Source organism: Cibotium barometz, chromosome 37 (assembly GCF_041138505.1).
Source record: "Cibotium barometz isolate CiBa-2024 chromosome 37, ASM4113850v1, whole genome shotgun sequence".
In the NCBI taxonomy this organism is placed as follows: Eukaryota; Viridiplantae; Streptophyta; class Polypodiopsida; order Cyatheales; family Cibotiaceae; genus Cibotium; species Cibotium barometz.
Genome location: NC_141082.1, coordinates 6,841,103 through 6,860,813, shown reverse-complemented (window position 1 = coordinate 6,860,813; position 19,711 = coordinate 6,841,103). Strand labels below are relative to the sequence as shown.

At 46.9% G+C, this 19,711-nt stretch overlaps 1 protein-coding gene across 3 annotated transcripts in view; it reads right to left on the bottom strand.

Moving 5' to 3' along the window:
* Positions 1-364: 364 nt before the first annotated feature.
* Positions 365-19,711, bottom strand: part of LOC147616871 (transcription initiation factor TFIID subunit 15-like) — a 32,506-nt gene continuing 13,159 nt past the window's right edge. Inside the window, exons 2-7 of one of the 3 annotated variants that reach the window (XM_086776518.1) lie at positions 3,582-3,666; positions 2,980-3,383; positions 1,999-2,196; positions 1,806-1,889; positions 1,175-1,256; positions 365-1,054 (exon numbers count right to left, since the gene is read on the bottom strand). In XM_086776518.1, the coding sequence (XP_086632644.1) occupies positions 539-1,054; positions 1,175-1,256; positions 1,806-1,889; positions 1,999-2,196; positions 2,980-3,383; positions 3,582-3,620 (1,323 nt within the window). In that variant the 5' untranslated portion in view covers positions 3,621-3,666 and the 3' untranslated portion in view covers positions 365-538. Of the gene's footprint in view, positions 1,055-1,174; positions 1,257-1,805; positions 1,890-1,998; positions 2,197-2,963; positions 3,384-3,581; positions 3,667-19,711 lie in introns of all 3 variants that reach the window. The other 2 variants (XM_086776517.1, XM_086776516.1) reach the window with 2 other exon arrangements.

Genomic DNA, 19,711 nt, shown 5'->3' with positions numbered 1-19,711 from the left:
CACTACATCACATCTGAACAACGTCTGGCTTGAGCACTTCCAAAACACATGCTACATCAAATAAAAGACTAAGTGCAGTACATTGTACCTTTGCATTGTGGAAAAGAGCTACCGAATAACCATAAAAAGCATCACCATGATTACATTCTGAGAAGGCATGAAACACTTAGCAGCAGCATTCCGCATTTCAAAATTCTACTAGGATATAGTAATGTGAATAGATCATGGCACTCTCCCTTCCTTAAAGACACTACTGCACACGTCATTGTCAACTAAGACATCTTTCTTCTACTGAATCAGCTAGCAACAGCATAATGTAAAAAGATCACACTCCATGAGTCACAACACCATCACAGCATGTGTCACGAGACAACCATCCAATCAAATACCTTCTGCACAATGGGTACCTTCCATGAGTAATGCAAATACAGCCGCATGAAATGCAATGGGAAGGGAGGGGGTGGGGGGGGTTTACAAAGGTAGAAATCAAAAACTGCTCAGTTCTTGACTTGTTTTTTACGGATCCTCCAGAGTCTAATCAGTCCATAAACCTCTCTCTGCCACGCTCTCTCTCTCTCGACCATCCCCTGTCTCTCTCTCTTTCTCTACCCCTTTCACGATCTCTATCCTTCCCCTTTGCTCTCTCTCTATCGCATTCACGATCCCTCTCTCTGCTTCTCTCTCTCTCCCTGTAGTTATCACGGTCACGATCTGAATACCTCTCTCTGTCATAGTCATGCAGATCACGGTCTCTCTCTCTTCCCCTATCATAGGCTCCATCCTTGTAGTGTGAGCTGTACTCATCATCATACTGTGACATTCGGTACCCATTGTGCCCATCTCCTTCTCTGCTTTCCCATTCAAGACCCTTACTCCTGTCCTTCCCTCTCTCTTTTGCCTTCTCACGTTCCACCACACCAAGGTCTTCCTTATCCCAACTGGCTTTTCCACCACCAATAGCCGTTTGCTGACTTGCTCCTGCTTCCCCTTGCTTAGCCTTCACACGAAACTTCTTCTTGAGGTTACCAAACTCATCATACATCTCTCCGTCATCCTGACAAGTCAAAAGCAATAAATTGCTCAGCACATCCAGAAAACCACGAGCTCCATGGAAGCAATTCTCACACAGCACGTGAACACAACGCAAGCAATCATAAGTTACAGAACAGAGCACCTCTTCAGCTTCTCGACGCCTCCGCTTAGTTTCTTCAATCTCTGCTTCATCTAGCTCTTTGTACCCGCCAGCACGTCCTTCCCTGATATTCCATGTCACATGAATAGATCATTCACACCTGGCTTTCAGCTGAAGCTACCAGGCTCTTAAGGCCAGAGAGTGAACCATGAGCTATGGTATGCGGAAGATATGTACCACCCTCAGGTGATTCAATGGCTATAAAGATAGGAGCAAGGGACTACAAGAAAGAGTCAAGTATCAGTTTGCACCACCAGCTAGGACAGATATGTGCAACCTCAGGTGAGCAATGGCCATAGGATAGGACTACAAGACACAGCAAGTATCAGTTTGCAACACCAGCTAAGATAGCAACCTAGCAATCTACTTTCACGTCATGTGTAAGCAGATTTCTAGCAGCCAAGGGCTGCAACAGAGACTTGGGCAGCACTACAGCAGGTAGCCCATTAAATAGGGGCCACCTGTGCAACCACATCTGGCCAACAACAGCACATGCCTGACCTGACTAAGCACCCTGAGTCAGCCCTAGAAGGGCTGAGTAGTTTGCCAACCTTAGCTTGTACATTCAGCAGTTCAATCAGAGAGCTTACAATTTAAGTCTGTGAGAAAGTACCTGACTCCGCCTTCATTTAGACCAGGTTTTGTCGTGTTGCATATGTTACACTTAGTTCTTTTCGCCCAATTGATGTTCTCACACCTGCCCAACAAAAGCAACCAATAGTTAACCATGTTAAGTGTTACACTCCACCCACAGAGGAGCAGTCTTTGAGACGAGCACCATAAACGTGATTTGCCTTCACACTTACATAGGACAAGTCCAGTCATTAGGTCCAAATAATCCAGGTGGACCACCGGGTCCTCTTCCACGATCACCTCCTTCGGCCCCACCTCTTCGGCCTCTACCACGGCCTCCCCCTAGTCCCCCGCCACCACCTGCACCAGCAGGACGTGCAGTGCCACATCGATTGCAAACTCCTCGGAAGGCAAAATTCACATTGGTACAGCTGCCAAGCACATTATTAGAACAAGGAAAATGCAACTTCTTAACCCGTCACTGAAGATTCTGTCAAAGAAAAGCTTCCCAGATAGCGACATATACAGCATTCACACACACATGGATATACTCATGCAAAGATACAGACAGACAAATACACACATTCACCCATACCATAGTTGTCAAAAGGTCCCAACGTAATTTCAAAAGGGCAAAAAAGGAAAACATAAACAGATCCCAACACCATGTAACCATGCCACATCATAATAGCCTCTCAGGAAACGGCTGTTTCCTGTTACTATGCACTTGACTCAAGGATCCGAGAATCGTACCACTTGATCCTCTACTTGACAGCTACATTCATCTTTCTTTGTAAGGACATGTAACGTAACTTTAAGTACAAAACTTTCAAAAACTGCATAAGACAATAATTTAGATGTCCATAGAAAGAACAGAAAGACTGCTAGCATCAGCTGCATTCCAAAGATTGTGTAGAGCTATATGTTTTTTCACTGATTTCTTTGATGAGAAGAAAAATCACTGCATATCAGCATTGGGATCCATTGGGAACACCATTGGGATCCATCGGCTGGCAAGTTGATATGCAAACGTGGGAGCACTGTTAACAACAGGAAGGTGTCTTGGCTACATGAGCATGGCATTGGGACCCCAAAAAGGGGCCATTTTGACGACTATGATACATACACATACACAAACATACATACATACATACAGTGCACAGTTCATCCACAAAGGGTTTCCGAATGAGCTGCTCACCAAAGTCATCACAGACCTTGGGTTCGGGCACAACCAGTCTCCTTCCTGTTGCCAGGCCTTCCCTGCTGCCTCTCCACGACCCCTTCCTCGCCCACCTGCTGACCCACCCCAGCTGTTATCTACAGTCCCACCTCCTCCAGTAGCTCCCAAACTAACAGTATCTTCAATCAGAGGGTCTGCACTATATTCCACTGACCCGAGCACCACGCTGACATTTAAAGGCTCTACTGGTTCTTTATTCTTTGTCTCAGCGATGAAAACACTTATTATGCTGCCATGGAAGTCTTTGTTGTTAAACCATTCAACAGCAGCAGCAGCAGCATAAGGATCCTCATAAGTTACTGTTGCATCACCCTTGGGAGAATTTGTTGCTTTATCTCGGTAAATCCATATCTTTGGGCGCCCGGTCCTCTTATCTTTCTGTAAGCAGCAAGGCAATTCACATAAATACCACAAGTACAAAAATGCCAATAACAAGCCAACATGCAAATCTTTACATGAATAATGTACATCACTTTGTCTATTTTTTCATACTTCTCAGGAAAGAGCAGGTGCAAAGCATAAATAATAATTTAAAAAATGGTGCATGCCTAAAAAAATTGTGGTAACGAACGGTACAAAGAAGAGGCTCGGACAGCGCATGCCCCCTCCTCCCATAGCACCCCTTCTGCAACCCACTTAGCTGCTGCTGCGCCCCGACATGCTACAAGAAGCATTGGAATTAGCAGATTCATAGGCAACGAAAACTCAAGAAGGGCTTAGCTAAGTGTTTGCAAAAGCTAACAGGAAGTGTGCAGTTAGCAGATTCATGGCAAAGTAGGCTCAAGAACTCAGCTAATGAAAAGAAAGCTAAAAGATGAAACAAATCTGCAGCTTGCAGATTGTAGAAAGCTTGCAAATAGTCATGATCTCCAAATCTCCCTTATCAATGATCTGAAATCTGCACATGACGACCGAAATTTACAGGTCACTTCACATGTAATGCACAGAATTGAAAACAGTGGAATGAAAACGGCCACTGTTGGGGGAACAAAAACCGTCCAAGTGGGAGGACAGGAATAGTGTTGGTTATTAGGGTTTAATCACAATGTTAAACACAAGAGTGAATAGCAAGACGTAACATGCAGCGGAAGTATTCGTAATTTGAGGATCCTATCACACAAATGCTCACACCGTCTTCTGTATCCTGAGTTTCGCGAGTTTAGCAATCCACTTTAAGACTTCAAACTTTAAAAGATTTGAGAGAGAGAAATTGTACACCGTATGGGGTCCCGAATTACCCAATGAAGGGCCCCCTATCCCATTACCGGAATAGTACTTGCTTTATTACTTTGAAGAGACTGTCAGAATACGCAGCGGAGATGATGACCAGATCTGGGAACACGAGCAAAAACGCAGGCAGAAAAACAGCACAAGAGAAAGAGAGATGTAGGCGTGTAACTCTGCTCTGATATACACAAGAAGATCCCGAATATGATACAAAGAGTGGTATGGGGCTGGGGGCCTATATATATGCCCCCACATCAGCAGTCGGCCTGCTGTAGGGCAGCCGACTGGACACAGAAATCCTCCACGACTGAATAAATACAGTCGGCCAGCATCAAAATGGGTCCGCCAGCAGCAGAGGAGTCCCACGACTCATACAGTGCAGTCGGCCATGTCACAGATGCAGTCTTCCAGGCTCTGGGTCCACCTGCCACTACTAGACTGCCTCCCAAGCCACATAAAAATGGGAAAAAATAGGGGAAAAATACGGGGAGTGAGGAAAAATGATAAAACACCTGATAAGGGCGGGCACACCCACAACAAAGGCCCTGGTGTATAAATCTAGACAGGAGATGACTTCTAACACCCCCTCTCAGCTCCTGGCTGTGAAACCAACCACTGGGAGCTGGGGTGCCGCCTGAGCAAATCCTTAGAGAGCGACTTCGTGAAGAGGTCCACTGTACTGTCCTCCGTCGAACAGAACTCTAGCACGATGTCATCAGCAACGATCGGTTCACGAACAAAGTGCCTCTGGATGACCATGGGTTCCTCCAGTGGAAGCCCAAACTTGCAATGTAACCTCCTCCTGCTCCGTAAAACTGCTCCTGGGCCATAAGTAGATCTCCTCGTGTCCGGATCTCCTCCCCAAACTGAGTCACTCCAACCGTGGAGTCGGACTCCATCCAATAATCCCCCTCCTGTGTACAAGAGTCCATGATCCTTCGCATGCCACAGAAACCACAGGAAACGCAATCCTGCCTCCCAAAGAGACATCTGCAACCATGAGCTCAACTGCTTCATCAGGAAGCTCCCGTCCAATCTGGTGTCCATCAACCAGATCAATGAACCATGCAGCTTCTGAGTCACAGAGACATCACACTGCTCACAAGGATCAACACCTGTTACGGTGCATAAACAAGTCCTGGAAACCGGATGAAACCTGTCAACCACCCCCTCTGAATCCGGAACCACAAAGCCTGGAGAAACCACCTCCTTCTGCAAGTAAGCACCTGCCACCTGCCTGGCTTTCCGAAAGGTCCCCGTGGAAAGAACATCCTCAACTACTAGAAGTTTTATGTCCCGAATACTACGAGACATCAGAGCATAAGTGACCTGTTCAGCTTCGTCTGACTCACGAACACAAGAACTACCAACATCAGTACTGGAAAGTTCCTTACTGCTGCCATCTACTGGCAAGCTATCCACCATCTGGTCCCTGGAAAGCCCGCACCTGCAGCGTATCCACACTTAAGTGGCCATCACCAGACTGCCACTCATCACAAACCTGAGGACCTGGGAGAGAGAGTGCTGAAAGCCTGTAAACTCCATTCTCCACTCCTCCTTCCCAAACCACCTGGCCTGTTGCTTTATCCCGGAGAGCAACAAAATGCTCATCAAACTCCACCCGTACGCCAGTCTTGCAAACCTGATGCACTGTCAACAACAAATGAAAACCAAGTGCCGGAACATACAACACCTGGGAGGAATGCTTCCCCCCTCTGCCATCGGGAACTATCACCATCCTGCCCTCACTGTGAACTGGGATAGTGGATGTATCACCAGTAAGAATATGACCAGAAAGCCTGCAGAGATCATGTAAACCGGAACGGGAAGGAGTCATGTGCCTGGAAGCACCACTATCGAGAATCCACTCCCGAGTATCCGTTGCGGAGAGTCCTCCAATCTCCTCCCTGCCTGAAGAAAAGGAAACATCGGTGTCCATCACCTCCAGGTGCACAAAAGCCGGAGTCTTCATGATTGCTGCTGAGGAATCTTCACCCTTCTCCGTCTTTCGCTTGGGACACTACCTCCAATAGTGGCCTTTCTCGCCACAATCATTACAGGTCCTCTCTGCCTTCAGTTTCTCGCGGTCAGCGTCGGACTTCTTCTCAGAAGACTTCTCCGATAAAGCCTTCCCTTTGCCCGAGTTACGGCCTTTCGACCGTTGGCCAGTAAAGGCCTCCGAACCTCCACCCTGAGGAGGGTTCGTGGATCGTTCCTCTTGGTCTAGGACCATGGGCACAAGCTCCTCCCAAGTGATGGTGTTGAGCCTGCCACTGGTAATCAAAGACGAGTAAAATGCTGAGTACAAAGAGGGCAAATGTGACAACAACGTGATGGCCATGTCCTCTGACGATATCTCCTTCCCAGCCTGAAGAACTTCCTGCTGAAGAGCCTGCAGCTTGTTAATATGCTCCCGCATCGTCGGCCACTTTGCAGGGCTCATAACCCGCATCTGTACTTCCAAGGAAATCCTCTTCATGGGCGATACCCGGTTGTAAAGTGAGGCAAAATGCTGCCATATACCTCTGGCCAGCGTCATATGCTTTACATGATTGATTACCTGCGGTGTGCAATTGAGGAAAATAAACGAACGGACCCTGGCGTTGACACGATCCCACATCTGTGTCTGAGCCTCCCGGTCCTTTCGGGTTGACGGTAACTCCCCTTCCTCTACTTCCGGCCGTGGAACACCAACAACGACGAAATCGGCGAGGTCGTAGGACTCCAGAACAGATTCCATCATCACCTTCCATATGCCATAGTTGCTCCCGTCCAACTGACGGTCCGCCGGGAACGTGGGAAGTGTCGGAATCTTCACATGTCTCTCGGCCATCTCAAACAGATCTGCCATAGCGGGGATGTACTCTGAAAAGGGTGGGTGGGTGGGAACAAAGAAGAACTAAAACCTGCAAGTGGCTGTCCAGCAAATCAGCCCGCCTTCCTCTTGCTTCTCCTCTTCCCGATCAGCCCACAACAGTCCACCAATCAGCCACAAAACAGTCCCCCTCTTGCTCACACAAATCCCAAGACCTATCTAGAGCCTAGGGCTCTGATACCATGTCAGAATACGCAGCGGAGATGATGACCAGATCTGGGAACACGAGCAAAAACGCAGGCAGAAAAACAGCACAAGAGAAAGAGAGATGTAGGCGTGTAACTCTGCTCTGATATACACAAGAAGATCCCGAATATGATACAAAGAGTGGTATGGGACTGGGGGCCTATATATATGCCCCCACATCAGCAGTCGGCCTGCTGTAGGGCAGCCGACTGGACACAGAAATCCTCCACGACTGAATAAATACAGTCGGCCAGCATCAAAATGGGTCGGCCAGCAGCAGAGGAGCGGCCAGCAGCAGAGGAGTCCCACGACTCATACAGTGCAGTCGGCCATGTCACAGATGCAGTCGGCCAGGCTCTGGGTCCACCTTCCACTACTAGACTGCCTCCCAAGCCACATAATAATGGGAGGGAAAAATACGGGGAGTGAGGAAAAATGGCGGGCACACCCACAACAAAGGCCCTGGTGTATAAATCTAGACAGGAGATGACTTCTAAAACAGAGACTGACGATAAGCCAAACGCAAGATCTTGGAGGACCAAGAGTCGGGCTTAACTGTACACGGCTGTAGAAGCACCAATGATGACCAATCTCGAGCCTATGCACTCTTCCCAATGGAGACCTAGCCATGCACACCTCCCTGTGTCATGCTATTCCCTCAATCAACTTATGACCAAAGTTGAGATCAATGTTTAGTCACCACACTCTTTCAGTGGACTAACATAAAAGGTTGGATGAACTTTCACATTTGGAGGCAACTCTAGTCTATAAGCAACCTCACCAATCTTCCTAAAGATCGTGTAAGGTCCACAATACCTAGGGGATAACTTCCCAACCTTCCCCGTACGTAACGTCCCATAACTCTTGGGCACTTTCAAATATACTAGCATCCCCTCGGTAATCTTCCTCAGTGATAAATGCTGCCTATCAACATAAAATCGTGCATGAACTTGTGCACTCCTGATAGCATCTCGTGCGCTGACTAGCATTTCTTGCATATCTACTAGGAAATCTTTGGCCGCATCAATCTGAATATTCTCAAGTCCGATTGTTACTGGAGATCTAGGTTGGTATTCGTACATAAGCGTAAATGGACTATAACCAGTAGCCACATGCTTAGCACTATTATAGGCAAACTCACCCTCGACCATCGGGTTGTATTTATCGCACTCTGATGGTCTTGTGGAGACATATCCATGAAGAATATCCTAAAAAACTCGATTCACCCTCTCTATTTGCCCATCCGATCGAGGATGTCATGCAAAGGTCTGTGTACTGAGTTTCTGTCAAAGCTCCAGAGATACAGGGTAGACTCTCAGTTTGATGAGAGCTTGTTTGGCATTGATTCCTCTCCACCTGATGCATCTTCCGACTTTCTGTCAGAGCTCCAGAGATACAGGGCAGACTCTCAGTTTGATGAGAGCTTGTTTGGCATTGATTCCTCTCCACTTAATGCATCTTCCGACTTTCTGGATGATCCATTCCCGACAGATGCTAGTGATATGTTACCTCTTCCACGTCCAGCTCTTCCTCCTCCCCTACTACAACCCCGGTACCAGCCGCTCCTTCACAATCACCCGTTACCGTTGCATCAGCTTCTACAGCTCCCAGTCCCTCTACGAGTCCTGCTTTGACTCCGGGATTACCCTCGCTGGTGCTTACTTCATCACTTCTAGCAACATCGAATGAGTCCTCTATTGCAACTGGATCTCCTTCTTCACGCTTTGAGAGGAAGGCTCGGTGGGTTCAGCAACTCTTTAGAGATTCTGGTCTCATTGATGCACAGCTCCATAACCAGATCCCTACCATCACCCCTAGACCTCGCCGTTCATCTCGAGCTTCCACATCTCATCACACGGTGAATTATGCTCTCATGAGTTCTCTCCAGGATATCGATGAGCCTGAGAGTCTAGAGGAGTCTCTTTCAGAGCCACAGTGGCGGCAAGCCATGGAAGCAGAGATGGCCTCTATTGAGAGGAATAACACTTGGTCTTGGGTGCCACGACCTTTACATCGTCGTGTTATTGGTGCGAAATGGATTTTCAAAGTCAAGCTTCATGCAGATGGTACTTTGGATAAGTACAAAGCCCGCCTTGTTGCTCGAGGATATCCTCAAAAGGCAGGTGAAGACTTTAATGAGACATTTGCTCCTACAGCCAGGTATACCACCATCAAGATTGTTTTGGCTCTAGCTGCACCCTTCAGATGGCCCGTGTTCCAGATGGATGTCAAATCCGCTTTTCTGAATGGAGATTTAGAGGAGGAAGTTTATGTTGAGCAACCTCCTGGTTTTGTGATTCAAGAACAGGACACCCATGTGTATCTTCTGCAAAAGGCTCTTTATGGTCTCAAACAAGCACCCCATGCCTGGTATCAGAAGATTGATGCCTTCTTGTTATCTCTTGGCTTTGAGAGGGCATATGCTCATCACAGCAATCTCTATGTGCTTCTTTCTGATGGAGATATTTGTGTCATTGTTTTGTATGTTGATGACCTCATGCTTTCTAGCTCAGATACTAGGTTGGTCACACAGGTTCAATCCAAGCTTTCAGAGACATTTGAGATGATTAATCTTGACCTTCTACATTATTTTCTTGGGTTGAAGGTTTGCCATAAAGATGACTGTATCTTCATTTCTCAGCAGAAGTATGTGAAGAAGCTACTCTCACTTTATGGGTTGTCAGATTGTACACCTCTCTCATCCCATGGATCCCAATGCCAAGTTATCTAAGGAGGATGATACACCCTTGGTGGATTCCACAGAATACCGGTAGATTGTTGGCTCATTGCTTTACCTTACCAACACCCGTCCAGAGATCTCCTATGCTATGAGTGTCCTCAGCCAGTTCTCATCAGCCGCTCGAAGGTCTCATCGGCAGGCAACTTTTAGAGTTCTTCGTTATCTTCGAGGTGTTGGATTATATATCTCCAGATGATCTACATCACCATTTTCATGCTTGTATTGGCCATTTAGGAGGCCCTGCATTAACATATCTTAACAAATATTATTCAGCATTTTTCTACCATTTTATAGATATTTTACAGCATTTTATGCTACTGTGCTTCTAGGGGAGTATATGTTAGAAGTCATCTCCTGTCTAGATTTATACACCAGGGCCTTTGTTGTGGGTGTGCCCGCCCTTATGAGGTGTTTTATCATTTTTCCCCACTCTCCGTATTTTTCCCCTATTTTTTTCCCATTTTTCTGAGGCTTGGGAGGGCTGCCAGGTGATGCCAAGAGCACTCTGAAGCTGGCCGACTGCATCTGTAGCAGTCGTGGGCTGTCTGAGTGCTGGCCGACTTGTTCTGTGCAGACATGGGGCACCAGATGCTGGCCGACTGCTGTTTTTCAGCAGTCGTTGGTTTTGTCCAGTCGTGGGCCTCTTCCAGTGCTGGCCGACTGCCCTCTAGGGGAGTATATATAGCTCCTCAGCCCCCATGCCTTATTTGTATCATATCTCGGGATCTTCTTGTGTATATAGAGCAGAGTTACACGCCTACATCTCTCTCTTTTTGTGCTGTTTTTTCTGCCTGCGTTTTTGCTCTTGTGTTCCCAGATTTGGTCATCATTTCCGCTGCATATTCTGACATGGTATCAGAGCCTAGGCTCTAGATAGGTCTTGGGATTTGTGTGAGCAAGAGGGGGCTGTTTTGTGGCTGATTGGTGGACTGTTTTGGACTGTTCGGGAAGAGGAGAAGCAAGAGGAAGGCGGGCTGATTTGCTGGACAGCCACTTGCAGGTATCAATTCTTCTTTGTTCCCACCCACCCACCCTTTTCAGAGTACATCCCCGCTATGGCAGATCTGTATGAGATGGCCGAGAGACATGTGAAGATCCCGACACTCCCCACGTTTCCGGTGGACCGTCAGTTAGACGGGAGCAACTACGGCATATGGAAGGTGATGATGGAATCCGTTCTGGAGTCTTACGACCTCGCCCATTTTGTCGTTGTTGGTGTTCCACGGCCGGAAGTAGAGGAAGGGGAGTTACCGTCAACCCGAAAGGACCGGGAGGCCCAGACGCAGATGTGGGATCGCGTCAACGCCAGGGTCCGTTCGTTTATTTTCCTCAATTGCACACCACAGGTAATCAATCATGTAAAGCACATGACGCTGGCCAGAGGTATATGGCAGCATTTGGCTTCTCTGTACAACAGGGTATCACCCATGAAGAGGATTTCTTTGGAAGTACAGATGCGGGTTATGAGCCCTGCAAAGTCGGCGACGATGCGGGAGCATATTAACAAGCTGCAGGCTCTTCAGCAGGAAGTTCTTCAGGCTGGGAAGGAGATATCGTTAGAGGACATGGCCATAACGTTGCTGTCACATTTGCCCTCTTCGTACTCAGCATTCTACTCGTCGTTGATTACCAGTGGCAGGCTCAGCACCATCACGTGGGAGGAGCTTGTGCCTATGGTCCTGGACCAGGAGGAACGATTTACGAACCCTCCTCAGGGTGGAGGTTCGGAGGCCTTTACTGGCCAACGGTCGAAAGGCCGTAATTCGGGCAAAGGGAAGGCTTCATCGGAGAAGTCTTCTGAGAAGGAGTCCGACGCTGACCGCGAGAAACTGAAGGCAGAGAGGACCTGTAATGATTGTGGCGAGAAAGGCCACTACTGGAGGCAGTGTCCCAAGCGGAAGACCGAGAAGGGTGAAGACTCCTCAGCAATCATGAAGACTCCGGCTTTTGTGCACCTGGAGGTGATGGACACCGATGCTTCATTTTCTTCAGGCAGGGAGGAGATTGGAGGACTCTCCGCAACGGATACTCGGGAGTGGATTCTCGATAGTGGTGCTTCCAGGCACATGACTCCTTCCCGTTCCGGTTTACAGGATCTCTGCAGGCTTCCTGGTCATATTCTTACTGGGGATACGTCCACTATCCCAGTTCACAGTGAGGGCAGGATGGAGATAGTTCCCGATGGCAGAGGGGGGAAGCATTCCTCCCAGGTGTTGTATGTTCCGGCACTTGGTTTTCATCTGTTGTCAGTGCATCAGGTTTGCAAGACTGGCGTACGGGTGGAGTTTGATGAGCATTTTGTTGCTCTCCGGGACAAAGCAACAGGCCAAGTGGTTTGGGAAGGTGGAGTGGAGAATGGAGTCTACAGGCTTTCAGCACTCTCTCTCCCAGGTCCTCAAGATTGTGATGAGTGGCAGTATGGTAATAGCTACTCAGGTGTGGATACGCTGCAGGTGCGAGCTTTCCGGGACCAGATGGTGGATAGCTTACCAGTAGATGGCAGCAGTTGGCAGGAACTTTCCAGTACTGAGGTTGGTAGTTCTTGTGTTCGTGAGTTAGAGGAAGCTGAACAGGTCACTTATGCTCTGATGTCTCGTCGTGTTCGAGACATAGAACTTCCAGTAGTTAAGGATGTTCTTTCCACGGGGACCTTTCGGAAAGCCAGGCAGGTGACAGGTGATTACTTGCAGAAGGAGGTGGTTTCTCCAGGCTTTGTGGTTCCAGATTCAGAGAGGGTGGTTGACAGGTTTCAGAAGGCCTTGCGTGGTCTTCAGAAGGTTTCCAGGACTTGCTTGTGCACCGTAACAGGTGTTGATCCTTGTGAGCAGTGTGATGTCTCTGTGACTCAGAAGCTGTATGGTTCATGGATCTGGTTGATGGACACCGGATTGGACGGAAGCTTCCTGATGAGGCAGTTAAGCTCTTGGTTGCAGATGTCTCTTTGGGAGGCAGGATTGCGTTTCCTGTGGTTTCTGCGGCATGCGAAGGATCATAGACTCTTGTACACAGGAGGGGGATTGTTGGATGGAGTCCGACTCCGCGGTTGGAGTGACTCAGTTTGGGGAGGAGATTCGGACACGAGGGGATCTACTTATGGCCAAGGAGCAGTTTTACGGAGCAGGAGGAGGTTACATTGCAGGTTTGGGCTTCCACTGGAGGAACCCATGGTCATCCAGAGGCACTTTGTTCGTGAACAGATTGTTGCTGATGACATCTTGCTGGAGTTCTGTTCGACGGAGGACAGTACGGTGGACCTCTTCACGAAGTCGCTCTCAGGATTTGCTCAGGCGGCACCCCAGCTCCCAGTGGTTGGTCACACAGCTAGGAGCTGAGAGGGGGTGTTAGAAGTCATCTCCTGTCTAGATTTATACACCAGGGCCTTTGTTGTGGGTGTGCCCGCCCTTATGAGGTGTTTTATCATTTTTCCCCACTCTCCGTATTTTTCCCCTATTTTTTTCCCATTTTTCTGAGGCTTGGGAGGGCTGCCAGGTGATGCCAGGAGCACTCTGAAGCTGGCCGACTGCATCTGTAGCAGTCGTGGGCTGTCTGAGTGCTGGCCGACTTGTTCTGTGCAGACATGGGGCACCAGATGCTGGCCGACTGCTGTTTTTCAGCAGTCGTTGGTTTTGTCCAGTCGTGGGCCTCTTCCAGTGCTGGCCGACTGCCCTCTAGGGGAGTATATATAGCTCCTCAGCCCCCATGCCTTATTTGTATCATATCTCGGGATCTTCTTGTGTATATAGAGCAGAGTTACACGCCTACATCTCTCTCTTTTTGTGCTGTTTTTTCTGCCTGCGTTTTTGCTCTTGTGTTCCCAGATTTGGTCATCATTTCCGCTGCATATTCTGACAGTATATAAGGGCTGACCCCCTTTCCCCAGTTCATCTCATTCTTTTGAATCTAGTTAAGGTCATTAGCAGCTGCTTCTGCTTCTTACCATTGTACAGCACCTACAGGCTTCCCTCGTGCTCAGTTTTCAATAGTAAACATCAGTTTCCAGCATTTCCAGGTCTTGTACCTGGGCCTACATCTGTGTTTTCTATATATACCTTCATAAGGTCAAAAAAATCTGAACTTACGAATTGAGAGATTTGAGAAAGAAATAATAGTGAAGAAGGACAAAGACAAAAACAAAGCATTTGAAAGATCAAAAATAAATAAACTAACAAACCTAGCTACTAAGGAGAGGAAATCAAAAGATAATATCAAACGAAGACTTTTGATTAAGACATTAACAAATAAATAAATAAATAAAACAAAAACAAACAAACAAACAAACAAACAAAACAAAAAAACAAAAAAAACAAAAAACAAAAAACAAAAAAGAAAAAGCAAAAAACAAGAAACAACAAAACAACAAAACAATTACATGAATGAAAGAAACTTTAAAAAAATATATTTAAACAACAAAACAATTACATGAATGAAAGAAACTTTAAAAAATATATTTATTTATTTTATTTTATTTTAAAAAAAAACACACACACACACACACAAAAGCATACACACTTCTTCTTAATAAGAACTTAAACCTTTTGAGCTGAGATACTAAACAACAACACAAAATAGCAAAACAAAGAACTTTAAACTCTAGAGCTAAAGCACTTAAGAGCCAAAACCAAACATTAAGCTAAACTTTAAAAAAGACTTTGACTCAAATGTGCAACCATTAACTCCAATGTCTGTCTGAACATGAAGTGTAGGTTCATCAACTCTATCATGCATAGCGTGGACAATAAGCTATAACATCCCTACTCACGTCATCAGTGCCCAAGAGTAGGTGCAGGTTTATATAAGGTTAGTCCAAAAGAACATGCTTTATAAAACCAACGAACTGTGTTTCTATCACTCTCCGGAGGTGATGGGCATACTCAGCAATGATAGAGACTAGCACTCAAAGTTTGCTCTAAGGTATAACAACAAAGAATCACAAAACATAGAAAAGAACCAAACTAAGTCTATATTAAGCTAGAGCAAGAAAAGACTAAACAAGGCCTACTCTAAGTTAAAACAACAAACCCAACTTTGCTTCACTTTCTTTCAAGAGGTACTTCAGATTATGGCATCACCTACTCTTGTGGTGCTGATTTGGTTGGCTTCACAGATTCTTATTGGGCAAGCTGTATTGATACTCGGAGGTCTACATCTGGATATTGCTTCATGCTTGATTCTAGATTGGTTTCTTGGAAGTCTCAAAAGCAGAGGACTATTTCTGCTTCTTCCACCGTGGCTGAGTATAAATCCTAACTTGTCTCCTCCACTAAGGCACTTCGGATTCATCAGATTCTGGAGCATTTGTGCTGTGCCGATACTTCCCCGATTACTATCTTCTCCAATTCTCAGAGTGCTATTGCTCTACCTTAGAATCCTGTGATACGAGGACGATCCAAACATATTGAAGTGCATTATCATTTTGTACATAAATGGATCAAGTTGGGACTTCTTCGACTAGCCTACTGTTCTACCAAGGACAATGTGGCTGATCTCTTCACCAAACCACTTCCGAGAGCTACTATGGAGATGTTACTTCAGCGTTGGACTGCCCCTCTAGCACTAAAGAGGAGGTGTTGGATTATATCATCTCCAAATGGTCTACATCACCATTTTCATGCTTGTATTGGCCATTTATGAGGCCCTACGTTGGCATATCTTATCAGATATTATTCAACATTTTTCTACCATTTTTTAGGTATTTTACAGCATTTTATGCTATTGTCCTGTTGTCGGCCTGCTACATCTGGCCGACCAGCACTCTGGGGGAGTATATAAGGACTGACCCCCTTTCCCCCAGTTTATCTCATTCTTTTGCATCCAGTTGAGGTCATTAGCAGCTACTTTTGCTTCACCTACGGGCTCCCCTCGTGCTCAGTTTTCAACAGTAAACATCAGTTTCTAGCATTTACATGTCTTGTACCTGGGCCTACATCTCTGTTTTCTATTTGCTTTCACTACCTCTGTTTTCAGCTGTGATTTACACTTGCCCAACACTATCCCACTGCTACACACTTGACCGAAATTCCTGCCTACCCAGGCCCTGTGCTCTATTGTCCAACCTGCCTATTGACCATGTGGAGGAGTGTGACAACACATGCATCTAACGATTGACGCACCTAACACCAAATGAAAGCTCCAATAGAGGACTTGGCCCCCTTCCGAAAACTATTCGAATTGCTATGGAGGAAATTCCACTATTTGGCGTGGTTGAATCTTTTCGCATATTCCCAAGCTATTCCGGGTCTAACCAAATCCCACTGCTTCTCTAACTTGTACATACTAGCCATGCTGAAACTTTCCTTTCTCTGATGTCCATAACTTGCTCCATTTTATAGTAGCAATGAAATGCATTCCATGCTTAAAGAAAGGTGTAAGCCCCGCGGGACGTGCAGACAGACCACGTATCCAAGAGATAAAAATATAAAGAGAGAGAGGGGAAAGAGAAAAGGAAATGGAGATCTTGCACAGTACACCACATTGAGCGGGGAACAGGCCCCGCCCCCTTTTAGGAATTTATTCAAGAACAATCCACGGGCACGCTGGCCAAGATCAATACAATCGATGAATACAGAACAAACAAATATGCCGATGTAGGATATCCAAGTCAAGGGGATGGCAATCCTGTGAGCCAGATAGGTTCCCGGGCAACGGTCCCAAGAGAGGTTTATCCTCCAAGGGCGATGTGAGAGTGCCAGACTCATTTCTCAGGAATGAAGACCAAGACAGTGTTCAAAGTCGGGGCAGGAATGGATTGTGGACTAGATGGAACAGATGCATAGATCTTCGTCTGAGACAGAGTGTTTTGGAGAACAGGCCGGGCTTTCAGAGAAAAGGGTTGCCAGGGATGGATGGATGACAGAGGGATTTCGGGAAAAGATTGGGATGATGACAGTCATCCAAGAGCAGGTTGGATTCCCGTCATCAAGTTTAGCAGAGGGGAATGTCATGTGCATGATCAATGCCATGTACCTTCTCAAGGCTAATTCCAGAAGGGGGCAGCCAGATAAAGACTATGAATCGGAAAAAGACCAGATTTTGGAGCATCAAGTGCTGAATTGGCTGTAGGGGACCAGGATGACAAGGCAGGCTGCAAGAGGGGATTGTTGGCTGCTAAAAATGGCTGTCGGCTGACCAGACTGAGGCGGCTACAGAGGCGCATCACCTTTAAGGAAATTAATGCCAGTCGGCTGGCCGACCAGCAGTCGACCAGCTCATTTATTGGTTCAAGAGCCTATAAATAGGCCAAGATGCTCATAGTTCTGACCATTCAACCCTCTAGAAGTTTGGGTCAATAGGAGTCCCATAGGGGGACAGTTTTGGGTGTTATTCACCTTTTATTCAAGGCAGCCTAGGGCTGTGTGTAAGAGTACCTTTTTGTACTGTATGAATATACCTAAATTTCCAGCTCTCTCTCTCTCTCTCTCTCTCTCTCTCTACTCTCTCTCTACTCTCTCTCTATATCTACGTTTTGCATCAACATGTTGCCAGGAGTGTTTAGGGCTGAAAGAAGACCCCCCAGAGTGAAACCGATCCCGTCAAGTGGGAAGGACTCCGTTGGACACCCACACGCTTAATAGCACAACTTTAAAACCACAAATTTGAAATGGACAACTTAATACAACTTAATAGCACAACTTTAAAACCACAAATTTGAAATGGACAACTTAATACAACTTGAAATTGAAATGAAATGAAATGGAAAGATGGACACCAGCACTGGGGCCGGAACGGGCCGACCCCCCCTCAATATATGATATATTTATTGGGAGTATTTAATGAATACAATGCTCCATGGGTTCCAAGAACCAGATGATGTCCATGTACATATGAAAACAGTACCAAACAAATAGGCTCGAAGTCGAATTTCGATGTAGATGCTCGAAGCAGAATGACCACTAGTGTGGTCCAATCTCTACGGAGCTGTGCTTTCACTGGACTCCGCGGAGAGCGCCTCACTGGTGTTCCGAGACCACGCACAAACAGGCGCTCTCGTACTAACGCCTGGCTCTCCCGATCTCAGCACCTTTGGACCGAGGTTCACCAATATAGCTTGAACAACCCGGCACCGTACGGGTGTTGGCCGTATAGGGAGTCGGGAATCCCTTATCAGATTTAACACAAAAATACTTTACTAAAATCTGAAATTCACTTACTTGTGGATGGCTGAAGAAGTCCAATACCCATGTGTACAGTTACATGAGAGAAAAACACCAGTTGTAGCCACTTGAAGACGGAAGACGCCGCCTTTGAAAAGGAAGTGCAACATGTAGCGTACAGTCGCCTGGAGAAAAAGTAATGACTTGCTGACTGGCTGCTGTGCACAGCCACTTGTGTGCAGCCGCCTACTATGCTGTGGGCAAACGAGCGCAGTCTGCTGAAGAAAAGATGCGATGCTAGCTGGAGGTGACCCACGATGGCCTGCAAAAGGAACAAGCAGCGCAGCCAGCGGATATTCTGTCGCCTGTAGGAGCAGAGGCAGCACGCTGAAGTAGAAACAGCCGCCTCTGTGCTGCTGTAGTGGCCTGGCTGCAGTATACAGTCGCCTGGCTATGACCGGAAGAGAATATGGCCAAGCAGCCGGCTGTAGCAGGACTGAAGCGCAGGTGGCAGCCGTTGGCTAAGGGTCGCCTGCAGTCTCTGGAGGTACAGCCACCTGTAGTAGAACATGCGCAGCCAGCAATAGCTCATACAATCGCCAGTGAAAAGGCATGCGCAGCCACTCTAACCTGTGGAGTCGCCAGCACTGATGGAGAAGAAAGCATGCGCAAAGGGATGGTCGCCGGTTAGAGAACGAGCGGAAGGTAGAAGCGATCCGCCGGGTGGTGTGTCCACGCTTGAAGGAGGAGGTTTTCTTTTATAAAATTAAAGTGGAGTTTCTCTACGCTTGCATGTGGGTGAGGAGTGTGGGTAGGTGCCATGCCCACCCCCACACTCACTTAAGTGGGGCTCCCCACCTTGGCCCCTAAGTGGGTGCCCAAAGGGGGTGCCCGCATTTAAGTGAATGCGAACACTTAACCTTATAAAACTAAAGGTTAGAAATAAAATAATAAAAACAACATGTACCATATACTTACCACCTGTTCACATGCACTAAAACTCGTCAGAATACAGAGCAGACTTCACGACTCACTGGCAGGCGTCCCCGGGCAAGAAGTGAGCTTGCTTGCTAAACCTGTCCACAATAGTCCAAATAGCATCATTCCCATGCTGGGATCTAGGCAAATCCATAATAAAATCCATAGTAATGCTTTCCCAAGGTTGCGAGGGAATAGGCAATGGCTGAAGCAAACCTGGAGGTTTTGCCTGTCAAATTTCACCTTTTGGCAAGTAATACATGCACGCACATAAGCCTCAATGTCTTTACGCATGCTCGGCCAAAAGAAATACCTCTGAATCATGCGAGTAGTAGGCATAATACCTCTATGACCAGCATAAGGTGGGGCGTGACATTCGTCCATAACCTTTGGACGCAAATCCTTTACCACACATAGGCAATTATCCTTCATGAGATAACCCTCGTTGATAACATAAGAGGCATGTGAATGACCAGCCATTAAATCAGTCCATATATGGCAAAAATCAGCATCCAAATGATACAAATCTCTCATAGGAGATAGGTCTCCATGAGAGGCCACTGAGACTGCAGCAACATAAGGCCTCCTAGATAGTGCATCGGCCACCACA